Source organism: Colobus angolensis, unplaced genomic scaffold (genome assembly GCF_000951035.1).
Source record: "Colobus angolensis palliatus isolate OR3802 unplaced genomic scaffold, Cang.pa_1.0 Scaffold99, whole genome shotgun sequence".
Lineage (NCBI taxonomy): Eukaryota > Metazoa > Chordata > Mammalia > Primates > Cercopithecidae > Colobus > Colobus angolensis.
The window spans coordinates 5858438-5872638 of NW_012123931.1; the positions used below are offsets into that span (position 1 = coordinate 5858438).

General features: G+C 37.6%; 1 protein-coding gene across 4 annotated transcripts in view; it reads right to left on the bottom strand.

Moving 5' to 3' along the window:
• Positions 1-1343: 1343 nt before the first annotated feature.
• Positions 1344-14201, bottom strand: part of LOC105505193 (zinc finger protein 430) — a 34177-nt gene continuing 21319 nt past the window's right edge. For 3 of the 4 annotated variants that reach the window (XM_011932976.1, XM_011932977.1, XM_011932980.1), the window contains one exon: positions 1344-4922. In XM_011932976.1, coding sequence (XP_011788366.1) covers positions 3364-4922 — 1559 coding nt within the window. In that variant the 3' untranslated portion in view covers positions 1344-3363. The remainder of the gene's footprint in view (positions 4923-14201) is intronic. The other variant, XM_011932978.1, reaches the window with a different exon arrangement.

Sequence of the window (14201 nt, forward strand, 5' to 3'; positions counted from 1 at the left end):
GAAGGTCTGGTTTGCGAGCACATAGTACTCTACAGTTTTTAGTTTTCTAGTAGTCACCTTGTTAAAATGACTTGCTTTGTTCCTATATTGCTTTTTTTTCTGAAAATGGGTACAAACTCATACTCTAGTTTTCTTACAGCTAAGGTTTATCTTTAGACTAATATATATTTAACTCTATGTAAATCAAAACTAAAAGTCTGTATGTGTTTGCAGGCAGAGAGGCCACATGTTCAAAAATATATGTAAGAAAAATTTAATATTTATTCAGGACTCAGAAATGTATGGATTTTATACTTGCGTATTTTTTATTATGGCCATAAAAATAACCCTGTGACCAATAACAATTGTGCATTTTAAAATAACTAAAAGTGTAGAACTGGATTGTTTGTTAATACAAAGGATAAATGCTAGAGGTGATGGATACCCCATTTGCCCTGATGTGATTATATATTTTACTCCTGCATCAAAATATGCATAAATATATACTCATATTAGTATGATTATACCCACAAAAAATTTTTAAAATAAATTTAAATGATTGAAAAAGAAAAATTTAACCTACAGAAACAATAATCTTTTTTTTTTTTTTTTTTTTTGAGACGGAGTCTCGCTCTGTCACCCAGGCTGGAGTGCAGTGGTGCAATCTCAGCTCACTGCAAGCTCCGCCTCCCGGGTTTGCGCCATTCTCCTGCCTCAGCCTCCCGAGTAGCTGGGACTACAGACGCCCACCACCTCACCCGGCTAGTTTTTTGTGTTTTTTTAGTAGAGACGGGGTTTCACTGTGTTAGCCAGGACGGTCTTGATCGCCTGACCTCATGATCCGCCCGTCTCGGCCTCCCAAAGTGCTGGGATTACAGGCTTGAGCCACCGCGCCTGGCAGAAACAATATTCTTTAACTAATTTGTGGTTTAAACCCACTGACAAAAGAGATTATTTGAGATGTTAATCCAGGCGCAGTGGCGCGATCTCAGCTCACTGCAACCTCTGTCTTCTGGTTTTAAGCGATTTTTCTGCCTCAGCGCCAGGGATTACAGGCGCCAGCCACCATGATGGGCTAATTTTTGTATTTTTAGTAGAGACGGGGTTTCACCATGTTGGCCAGGCAGGTCTCGAACTCCTGACCTCGTGATTCATCCGCCTCGGCCTCCCAAAGTGCTGGGATTACAGGCGTGAACCGCTGCTCCTGGCCCCTTATTGTTATGATCTTTCATCTATACCCTTAAGTAAAGTGGAACAGGTTAAGGTTCGTGGCATAATAACACTTCATTGAATGCACAATAGTATTTAACATGTTAAAAATATTGGATTAAAATATTAACTTCACACATAATCTAACATTTTTTAAATATACTGGATTTTATTATACAAAAGTACAATTAGTACAATATACTAATTTATTTTCATTTAATTTTAAGTAAAATTAAACATGTTTTCTTCTCATGATAATGCAAAATCATACTACTATCAACACCTACCTAATGCATCATTCAATGTAAGTTAACCACAAAGAGCCTCTTCACTTAATTTTTCATCATGCATCTTACATTTTAATGTCCTTACTCTTTCATAGAGAAAATCATAAATAATGGCCACTTAATAAAAAAGACTCTCATGTTTTTAATGCAGCAATAACTGATCACATGCTTTCACATGTGAATACTACCGAAATAAACAGTAGGAAATATTTTGAGAGTTGGATTACATCATTATTTACAAAAAAATCTGTAATTTCTTCAAGAAATAAAGTACACTTTGAACATAATAACTCTGCAAAAAACCCTTCTACTCCTTTTAAAGTTATATACAAATAATTTTTCTACCAACTTTAGTTGTTGCTTTTTTTTTGAGACGGAGTTACACTCTTGTTGCCCACGCTGGAGTGCAATGGCACAATCTCAGCTCACCACAACCTCCGCCTCCCAGGTTCAAGCAATTCTCCTGCCTCAGCCTCCCGAGTAGCTGGAATTGCAGGCATGTACCACCACACGTGGCTAATTTAGTATTTTTAGGAGAGCCGCGGTTTCTCCATGTTGGTCAGGCTGGTCTCAAACTCCTGACCTCAGATAATTCACCCACCTCGGCCTCCCAAAGTGCTGGATTACAGATGTGAGCCATTGCATCTGGCCCCAACTTTAGTTTTATTTTCTATACTCAGCACTCTGATTTAGTATATTGGAAGTGTCAGTGCCTTATATATTTCTACTATAAATTCTCTGATATTTATACAGATTTAATTTTGGTTAAATATTTTCATTTTTACTCATCTGCAAAAATATATTTTAGTATGAACTCTGGTGTCTTCTAAGCTGTACTTTTTGAAAAAGTGTTTAAAATTTATTAAATTTGCAAGGTTTTTCTTCAATATAAATTCCCTGATGTTGAACAAAGTTTGAGCAACTACTTCAGAGTTTTCTTCTAGTACAAAATGTGTACAATAAAATCTGTGATACAAATAAAGGTACTACAACCCTCTTCACATTTGTAATGTTCATCTTCAAAATAAATATCTTCTTCACTTTAAAGGTTTACATTTCCTGAAAGATCTTTTGATGGTAATTGCACTTATATTCCTTTTATTAAGTATGAACTCTCCAATGGTAAGATGTGAATAGATATTAATGGCTTTTTCATGGTCTTTATATTTGCACAATTTTTCTCAAGTATAAATGCTCTCCCGTGCAATAAGGTGTGAGCATTCGTTAAAAGTTTTGCCATTGTTCACACTTGTAGTTTTCTTCAGCATGAACTATCTTACCTATAATCAAGTGTGACAACCATTTAAAGGCTTTGTCACATTCTTTACATTTCTAGGATTTCTCACCAGTATGATTTTTTTATGTTTAAAAAAGTTTTAGTTGTTGTCAAAAACACTGTCACATCTTTCAAGTTTGTAGAGTTTCTTTTCAGTATGAATTATCTTTTTTTTTTTCCTGAGACGGAGTGTTACTCTTTACTCTTGTTGCCCAGGCTGGAGTGCAATGGCACGATCTCGGCTCACTGCAACCTCTGCCTCCCGGGTTCAAGCAATTCTTCTGCCTCAGCCTCCCGAGTAGCTGGGATTACAGGCATGTACCACCACGCCTGGCTAATTTTGTATTTTTAGTAGAGACAGGATTTCACCATGTTGGTCAGGCTGGTCTCGAACACTCGACCTCATGTGATTCACCCATCTCAGCCTCCCAAAGTGCTGGGATTACAGGCGTGAGCCACCACACCCAGCCCATGAATTATTTTATGTCTGGTAAGAATTGAGGACTTGTTGAAGGCTTTGCCATATTCTTCACATTCATAAGGTTCCTCTTCAGTATGAATTTTCTTATGTTTAGTAAGAATTCAGGACTGGTTAAAGGCTTTGCCACATCTTCACATTTGTAGCGTTTCTCTCCAGTATGAATTACTTTGTTCAATAAGGTTTGAGGACTGGTTGAAAGCTTTGCTGTATTCTTCACAGTTGTAGGGTTTCTCTCCAGTATGAATTACCTTATGTTTAGCAAGAGTTGAAGACTGGCTAAAGGCTTTATCACATTCTAGATAGGTGTAAGATGTATCTCCAATATGAGTTATCTTATGTTTAGTAAGGTTTGAGAATTGGTTAAAAGCTTTGCCACATTTTTCACATTTGTAGGGTTTCTCTCCAGAATGAATTACCTTATGTGCAGTAAGTTTTGGGGACCGGTTAAAGGCTTTGCCACATTCTTCACATTTGTAGGGTTTCTCTCCAGTATGAATTATCTTATGTGCAGTAAGGTTTGAGGACTCATTAAAAGCTTTGCCACATTGTTCACATTTGTAGGGTTTCTCTCCTGTATGAATTCTTTTATGTTTAGTAAGGGTCGAGGACCAATTAAAGCCTTTGCCACATTCTTCACATTTGTAGAACTTCTCTCCGGTATGAATTATCTTATGTTTAGTAAGGTATGAGAATCGGTAAAAAGCTTTGCCACATTCTTCACATTTGTAAGGTTTCTCTCCAGCATGAATTATCTTATGTGTAGTAAGGGTTGAGGATTGGTTAAAAGCTTTGCCACATTCTTCACATTTGTAGGGTTTCTCTCCAGCATGAGTTATCTTATGTGTAGTTAGGGTTGAGGATTGGTTAAAAGCTTTGCCACATTCTTCACATTTGTAGGGTTTCTCTCCAGTATGAATAATCTTATGTGTAGTAAGGTGTGAGGACCGGTTAAAAGCTCTGCCACATTCTTCACATCTGTAGGGTTTCTCTCCAGTATGAATTCTTTTATGTGTAGTAAGGTGTGAAGACCGGTTAAAGGTTTTGCCACATTCTTCACATCTGTAGGGTTTCTCTCCAGTATGAATTATCTTATGTGTAGTAAGGGTTGAGGATTGGCTAAAAGCTTTGCCACATTCTTCACATCTGTAGGGTTTCTCTCCAGTATGAATTATCTTATGTGTAGTAAGGGTTGAGGACTGCTTAAAAGCTTTGCCACATTCTTCACATTTATAGGGTTTCTCTCCAGTATGAATTCTTCTGTGTCTAGTAAGGGTTGAGAACCAGTTAAAGACTTTACCACATTCTTCACATTGGTAAGAATTTTCCCTAATATGAATTCTTTTATGTTGAGTTAGGTGTAAAAGCATGCAAAATGATTTGTCACATTTTTTACATTTGAAAGGCTTCTTTCCTGTATGTCTTATCTTATGTATATTTGAATTTGAAAATTTATAAAAGACATTCACATATTTATCACATTGAAATATTTCACTCTGGGTAGTTGTCAAACACTGGTTTAGTTCATTATAACATTCTTTGTGCAGATTACACTCATCCACACTTTTACAGTCTGTTCTTAACTGTAAATCTTCATGTACACATTTTCCATATCTTCTCAATATGACTTCTTGGAAAGAATCTTTTATGCCCTGCTCTGGCCAAAGGTCTTGGGCAAAATGAGAATATATAACTGAAAGAAATAAAAATAACAAATTACTCCATTTACTAGACTCAGATGAATATGCTTTACAAATGTAACCCAAAAAATTATACAAACTACATAAACAAGATGGCAACATAAACAAGATGGCAAAGCAAAAGAACAAAGGCCCTATTTTTTTTTTTTTTTTTTTGAGATGGAGTCTCATTCTGTAGCTCAGGATGGAGTGCAATGGCATGATCTCGGCTCACTGCAACCTCCGTCTCCCAGGCTCAAGCTGTTCTCCTGCCCCAGTCTCCAAAGTAGCTGGGATTATAGGCGTGCCCCACCATGCCCAGCCAATTTTTGTATTTTTAGTAGAGATGGGGTTTCGCCATGTTAGCCAGTCTGGTCTTGAATACCTGACCTCAGGTGATGCGTCCACTTCAGCCTCCCAAAGTGCTGGGATTACTGCACTTTGGCACACTGGCCACCGTGCCTGGCCCAAAGGCCCTAATTTTTTATGGACGTGTAAATGTAACAAAAACATACAACAAAAATACATCTGAGGAAAATGTATAAATAAGTTAAGTGTGTGAAGTGCCCCAGCTGAGCACAACATAGAGAGTGACAAAGAAGAAAAAGAAAAGTCTGTTACATTAATCCAACACAGCTCTTTCTGCTCCCCAATATAACCATGCCTTTCAAAGTAAACTGCCAAGTTTTGGTTTCTTCTTTAAAAGACAATTAAAATAAAAAAAAGAAAAATAAATAAATAAATAAAAGACAATTAAAATACTGGCACATACATCTTTATTACTTGCTTCTAGAGTCCTGTCTAGACACTGGTTTCTGTCTCCTATGACATATAGTGCTGAAAGAAACAGTGGTATACTTTGGAATGACAGTTTCAAGTCTGCTGAGACCAAAGCTAAATGTTATAGCAGCAGAGAGGCTGTAGTCCCACACACAGAAAACAGGTGTAGCAAGTTATTACTATTAAGAAGAACCAAAAATAAACCAGGTGTGGTGGTTCACGCCTGTAATTCCAGCACTTTGGGAGGCTGAGGCTGGTGGATCACTTGAGGTCACAAGTTTGAGGCCAACATGGTGAAACTCCATCTGTACTTAAAAAAAAAAAAAAATTAGCCAGATGTGAGAGCGTGCACCTGTATTCCCAGCTACTTGGGAGGCTGAGGCGGGAGAATCGCTTGAACCCAGGAGGCGGAGGTTGCAGTGAGCCAAGATTGCGCCACTGTACTCCAGTCTGGGAGACAGAACAAGACTCTGTCTCAAAAAAAAGCTAAAAAAAGAAGAAACACAAACTCCTTTAATTAAAAAATAAACACAAAATTGTAGACAAGACACATTCTAGGAACATGTTTGAGAGATTCCCAGGATCTCTAATCAAGACAATTGTTCAGACTATGCCAGGACAAAGCTACATTATAAAGATTGTGACAGGTAGCATTTTTTAATGTCCAAATTTCAATCAAAGATTACAAATGTATACAAAATAAGGCAATATGGTTTTATCAAAAATGTTATAAAAGTTTCAGAGAGAAACCATAAAAAATGTGGGTATTAATTTTAAAAATTGAAAATAAATTGAATACTCTGAGTGAAACAGAAACAGAGAACTACAGAAAATCAGAAAAATGAGAGTAAGAACAAAAATATGTAAAATATCAGAAAAACAGAAATTATGAAGGCAAAAAATATCAAAAAGACTAACTGAAAAATCCTGAAAGAAAAAATGACATAAAAATGAAGAAGCTCAAAAAACAAACTAGGATATACACAAAGATATTTATAACAAACATATATATATGCCCAATTTCAAAAGTCACATACAAAAACAGCCTCTTGGAAACTGCAAGATAAAAGTGATGTATCATTTGCAAGCACAGTCTTATGAGATAGCCAGTGAATTGTCAACAAAAATTTTGCAGGACAGACGGTACTGTCTGATATAGTCAAAGTCCTGAAAAAAATAGCTATCAAGTGAGTATAATATCATCAGCAAATATGTCCTGCTGAATAAAAAAAACAAAACCTTCAAAAATAACCAAATTCTGAAAAAGTGTATTGGCACTCCATATGCTGTACATATAAAAGGTGCCAAAAGCAGTGCTTCTACTGAAAATAACATTATTCAATGAAACAACACATAATCATAGAAAAATACATTATTTGCTGGAAAAGATATCCACAAACACAAAAATTGAGTTTTTAAGCATTATTATAATGGTACAGAAAACATTTTTAATTATTCTCTAAAATTTGAAAATTAAAAGCATAGAAATCATTATAAACATCTTGCTAGTGAATATACAACATAAAAAAATATAATTCAAACATCAATGAAAAATTTGAGGGCAGATGTAATGAGAAAAAACATTTGCATGTAACTGAAGTTTTTTTCTTTTTACCAGATTGCAATATATTGTTGTATCTTTTAGAGGTTTTATATAATCCCCAAGATAGCACAAAGAATATATTTGTATAGATACACAAAACAAAATAAGAAAGAAGTAAAAGTATATCAACAAAAAAATTAAAAAGACACAAATTAAGAGAGAAAATGAGGCCGGGTGCAGTGGCTCACGCCTGTAATCCCAGCACTTTGGGAGGCCGAGGCGGGCGGATCACGAGATCCAGAGATGAAGACCATTCTGGCTAGCAGGGTGAAACCCTGTCTCTACTAAAAATACAAAAAAGTTAGCCGGGCGTGGTGGCGGGCGCCTGTATTCCCAGCTACTCGGGAGACTGAGGTAGGAGAATGGCGTGAACCCGGGAGGCGGAGCTAGCAGTGAGCTGAGATCCGGCCACTGCACTCCAGCCTGGTCGACAGAGCGAGACTCCGTCTCAAAAAAAAAAAAAAAAAAGGAGAGAATGAGAGACAAAGACAAAGATACAAGAATCACATAAAACAATAAAATAACATTAGTAAGTCTGTTTCAGAGTTTATATATATACACATACATATATATAACTAACTTCACAATCAAGAGACATACGTTCAATAAAGTGATTTATTAAAAAAATTTTGAGGCTGGGCACACTGGCTCATGACAGTAATCCCAGCACTTTGGGAGGCCGAGGCAGGCAGATCACGGGCTCAGGAGATTGAGACCATCCTGGCTAACACGGTGAAACCCCATCTCTACTAAAAATACAAAAAATTAGCCCAGCGTGGTGGACGCCTGTAGTCCCAGCTACTCGGGAGGCTGAAGTAGGAGAATGGCGTGAACCCGGGAGGTGGAGCTTGCAGTGAGCCGAGATCTCACCACTGCATTCCAGCCTGGGCGACAGAGCAAGATTCCATCTAACAACAACAAAAAAAAATTTTGGCTGGGTGCGGTGGCTCACGCCTGTAATCCCAGGACTTTCAGAGGCCAAGATGGGCAGATCACCTGAGGTCAGGAGTTTGAGACCAGCCTGGGCTACATGGTGAAACACCATCTCTAGCAAAAATACAAAAATTAGCTGGGTGTAGTGGTACCCGCCTGTAATCCCAGCTACTCAGGAGGCTGAGACAGTAGAATCACTTGAACCTGGAAGGCGGAAGTTACAGTGAGCCAAGATCATGCCATTGCACTCCAGCTTGGATGACATAGTGAGACTTTGTCTCAAAAATAATAAATAAAAAATAAAAATAAAAAACCAATGTAGAAAATAACCTATATGTGATGGTCCGTTCTCAATTCTAAGTGCGTTAGTTTTAAGCAGGTTACATGGAAATAAAGTGATAAAGAAGCAGAGTGTACTGAGTCACCAGCCGCCTCCTTACTGCCTTCTCTTTTACCCAGCAGCCAGGTGCCTATGGGTCAGGGCCCTTGCAACTACCCCCTCCCCATCCCACCAAAACATTTAGGTTAATTTGCAACATAGATAATTGTATCCTTTCTTATAAGCTAAATGCAGCCACTAGGGCCACAAGTCAAACCTCTGAAGAGTCCTGAACAGTTGCAATTTATTTTGGGCTGCAATAAAATGCAACAAGACAACTCAAAAAGAAACACCTAAAGCCCTTGCCAATAGCTGACATCTGGGAAGACTGTGACCCCATAGTAGTCAGCCTATGAGGAACCGGGGGAGGAGCCTGTGCACTAAGAGACAAATTGTTTGTTGAAACTGTGCTGCGTGTGCCTGCATGCCAGACACTCAATCTTGCAAGACTGTCATTAAAGGTCTCATTTTCGCTGTTCTCTAGGTCTCTGAGTCCATTCTTTGGGTTTGGATGGGTGAGTTTGTTTCTCACACCAAGATCCAACTTGCCTCTCTACAAGAGTCAGCTAAAATCTAATGATAAAAAAGGACTGAAAGTGGCAAGATGGATTTAGACATTCCATACAAATATTAACCAAATAAGAGCTGAAGAGGCCAAAATAATATTACACAAGCTACATCTTAAGTCAAAAACTGTCACATTTTATAAAATACACTTAAGTCAAAACTGCAAAGAGACAAAGAAGGACATTAAACAATAATACATTCATTTACTGGGAGCCTATGTGTATATATATATGTGTTTGTGTGTGTTTGTATCTCACATTAAGTTTCCAAATATATAAAGCAAATATTTACAGAATGGAAAAACACCTAGACAGTAATATAATTATGGTAGGACATTTCAATACCCAACTTTCTGTAATAAAAATAATACAAGACAGAATATTAGTAAGTGAAGAGAGGACTTGAAGGCAGTATCAAACAATTATTCCTAACAGAGGTATAGAGAACACTCAACAATATCAGGATACATTCATCTCAATATCTCATCCAACATTGTCCTTGATAGACCACTTCTTAGGTCAAAAAAGAAGTCTTAACAAATTTTTTAAAACTGAAAATTTATGAATTACATTCTATGACCAAAATGAAATGAGTATAAAACAGACAAAACCTGAAAAATGTACAACTATATAGATATTAAACACACTCTCCAGCACGCTCCTGTTCAAAGGTTGAAATAATGTTTTGAAAATGTCCATACTGCTCAATGTAATACAGAGATTTAATGCAATTTTTTAAAATTTCTCATTGCATTTTTGAGGAAATAGAAACAGCAACCCCAAAAGTAGTATAGGGACTCTCAAAAGACAATAAAGTACTCAAAGTCTTCAAAAAAAAAAAAAAGGAACAATGTTGAACTCGTTATAGTTCCTGATTTCAAAATACATTACAAAGTTACAGAATAAAAACAATTTGGTATGAGTATAATGGCTAAAAAGTAGACTAATAGGCCGGGCATGGTGGCTCATGCCTGTAATTCCAGGACTTTGGGGGGCCAAGGCAGGCGGATCACGAGGTCAAGAGATCGAGACCATCCTGGCCAACATGGTGAAACCGTCTCTACTAAAAATAAAAAAATTAGCTGGGCCTGGTGGCACGAGCCTGTAGTCCCAGCTACTCAAGAGGCTGAGGCAGGAGAATCACTTGAACCGGGAAGCGGAGGTTGCAGTGAGCCGAGATTGCGCCACTGCACTCCAGCCTGAGTGAGAAAGCAACACTGTCTCAAAAATAAGTGAACTAATACAATAGAAGTTAGCACATTTATAAATGTTCACATGGATGGCCATATGAAGTTATTTGCCTATCCATAACTATTGCAGCATTGTTACTGAAAGCCAATAGGTAAAAGGAATGCAAATTTCTGTCACCAAATTATTCAGCACATATAATTTAAAATATAAAAATACTGGAATATCACCTAGGACTTAAAAAGCCAAAAATATTCTAACAACTAGAAAGATAAACCTTGATGACATTATGCAAAATGAAATGAGTCAGCCACAAAATGACAGAAACTGTATAAAATATACAAAGCAGTTACACCCTTAAAAACAGAGAACAGAATGGTGTTGGAAAAGTGCCAGGAAATGAGAAAAATCAAAGGTGTGTAATGTGTATTGAGATTTAGCTTTGCAACATATAAACGTTCTAGAGATAAGTTGCATAACATTGTCATATAATTAGTAAGATTAAACAGCATATTTTATTTTTTTCAAAGACGGAATGTTGCTCTGTCACCTAGGCTGGAGTGCGCTGGCATCGTGATCTCAGCTCATTGCAACCTCCACCTCCCGGGTTCAAGTGACTCTCCTGCCTCAGCTTCCTGAGTAGCGGGACTACAGGCCCCACCATGCCCGGGTAATTTTTGTATTTTTAGTAGAGACAGGGTTTCACCATGTTAGCCAGGCTGGTCTCGAACTCCTGACCTCAGGCAATCCGCTTGCCTTGTCTCCCAAAGACCTGGGATTAGAGGCGTGAGCCATTGCACCTGGCCTAAACAGCGTATTTTAAAATGTTTGATAATAAATTTTGTTATGTGGTTCTGACAAGTAAAAATAAACAATACCTAATAAAGATACAAAGTTATGATAGTTTGTATATAATCTTCAAATCCAAGAGTGTTTCTCCCACACAAAAATAATATAGGTTCACAATAGATACTGAAATAAGGAGATGACTGCTCACCTAGACAAGACTGAACAACCATTCACAACAAACCTACATAACAAATATATGTCATAAAAAATAAAGAGATAATATTTATAAAGGGAAACAGACAGAGATAATTATATTGGCAATAGACGTATGGCTGATTTGTATTTGATTCTGCTCCAAACTGCCTCAGACTGTACAGAGTTAAACATTGTCATACACAATTATAATATAAACAAAAACATCAAAACAGTTAACTGGTGTGAAGTGGCATACCCTAAAATATATAACATAAAAATATAAAATCGCAAAAGAAAAATATGGAATGTAAAACTTATTGGACACCATCAAGTACATCAATATATTCATGAAATAAATCTTAGAAGACAAATACAGGGAAAAAGTAATACAGAGGTAAATTAAAGAAAAAGAAAGCTGAGAACTTCCCAAATTTTGATTTAATAAAAAAATTCTAACCAATAATTCTTAATTCAAAGTTATTTTATTTGAAAAACAAAATAAAAATGAAGACTTTCCTAAATTAAATTTCAGGGTGTTCATTACAACTAGCATAGTCCTACAAGAAATGTTACATGGTAGCCAGACACAGTGGCTCATGCCTGTAATTCTACAGCTTTAGAAAGCCAAGGCAGTCAGATCTCCCGAGACCAGGAGTCCAAGATCCAGTCTGAGAAACATAGACTCTGCACATAAACAAACAGAAATGCTAAAATGAATCCATTATGTTGAAAACTAAAATGATGCTAGATGGCATCATAAAACCATATGTAAATATAAAGCTCTCTATTAAATGTAAATATAAAGACACAGAATTTTTTACTATCATAATAATGGTGCATAAAACCATTAAAGTTCTGTAGATATAAAAATACAAGATATAAATCCGTTAATAGATACATAATATAATTTGCAATATCAATAACAAACTGGAAAACATAGCAGTATAGGTCTTGTATTTAATTAAAGTTTTTAAGAAGGTAAACATATCTTTTTTACTTTTTTTTTGGAGATGGAGTCTTGCTCTGTCACCCAGGCTGGAGTGCAGTGGCGCAATCTCGGCTCACTGCAACCTCTGCCATCTTGGTTCAAGTGATTATCCTGCCTCAGTCTCAGGTGCCCGCCACCACACCCAGCTAATTTTTGTATTTTTAGTAGAGACGGAGTTTCACCATGTTGGCCAGGCTGGTCTTAAACTCCTGACCTCAGGTGATCCATCCACCTCAGCCTCCCACAGTGCTGATTACAGGTGTGAGCCACCACGCCTGGCCTTATTTTTTTAACTTTAAGATGTTTTATGTAATCTCCATTTTAAGATAATTACATTATACTTCAAGATGATCACATAATATTTATAGAAAGTATGCAAATCAAAATGAAAAAATAAAGCATGTAACAATAAAGTTAAACAAAAATTAAGCTAGTAAAACAGAAAATGAGAAAAAACTTATCTACAAGAAACACGTAAAACAGAAACAATGAGGTAGTTTCTGCAGATCAACAGACTTAGTCTTTCCCCCTGCTGCTCTGAGCAATCCGGGCAGTACAGATGTATGGAATTTCCCCCAGTGCAGCACAGCCACTCCACCAAGGGGCAGCCAGAGTGCTTTCTTAAGTGGTTCCCAGATCTCATGCATCCTGACTGGGTGAGACCGCCCCCCAACAGACATCATCAGATAACTTATAAAGGAGTGTTCCCACTGTCACAGGTCATTCCCCTTCTAGGACAAAGATCCCAGAGGAAGGAGCAAGCAGTCATCTCTGCTATTCTGCAGGCTCCACTGGTTGACACCTCCAGGTGTGGGAGAAACCCAGGCAAATAGGGTCTGAAGTAGATCCCAAGCAAATCACAGCAGTGCTACAGAAAAGTGGTCTGATGGTTAGAACAAACAAACAGAGGCCGGGCGCAGTGGTTCACGCCTGTAATCCCAGCACTTTAAGAGGCCAAGGCAGGAAGATCACGAGGTCAGGAGATCAAGACCATCCTGACTAACACAGTGAAACCCCATCTCTACTAAAAATACAAAAAATTAGCCGGGCATGGTGGCGGGTGCCTGTAGTTTCAGCTACTCGGGAGGCTGAGGCAGGAGAATGGCGTGAACCCGGGAGGCAGAGCTTGCAGTGAGCCCAGATCGCACCACTGCACTCCAGCCTGGGCAACAGAGCGAGACTCCATCTCAAACAAAAAAAAAAAAAAAGAAAAAGAAAAACAAACAGCAACAACAAAAACAGCACAAACAAAAAAGTCCCCACAAGAATCCCATCCAAAGGTCAGCAGCCTCAAAGATCGAAGCTAGAAAAACTCACAAAGATGAAAAGAATAAACCAAAAAATGCTGAAAACTTAAAAAGCCAGAGTGCGTCTTCACCAAATGATCCCAACTAGCCTATCTCCAGCAAGGGCACAGAACTGGGCAGAGGCTGAGGTAGATATATTGACAAAAGTAGGCTTCAGAAGGTGGTTAATGATGAACTTTGCTGAACTAATGGAGTATGTTCTAACCCAATGCAAAGAAGCTAAGAACCATGAAAAACATGACAGGAGCTGTTAACCAAAACAACTAATTTAGAGAGGAACATAAATGACCTAATGGAACTGAAAAACACAACATCAGAACTTCACAATGCAACCACAAGTATCAATAACTGAGTAGACCAAGCTGACGAAAGAACTTCAGAGTTTGAAGACTATCTTGCCGAAATAAAACAGGCAGACAAGACTGAAGAAAAAAGAACAGGAATGAAAGAAATCTTCGAGGTCTATGAGATTATGTAAAAAGACTGAAACTATGACTGACTGGGGTACCTTGGATAGGGAGAATGGAACCAAGTTAGAAAACATCCTTCAGGATATCATCCAGAA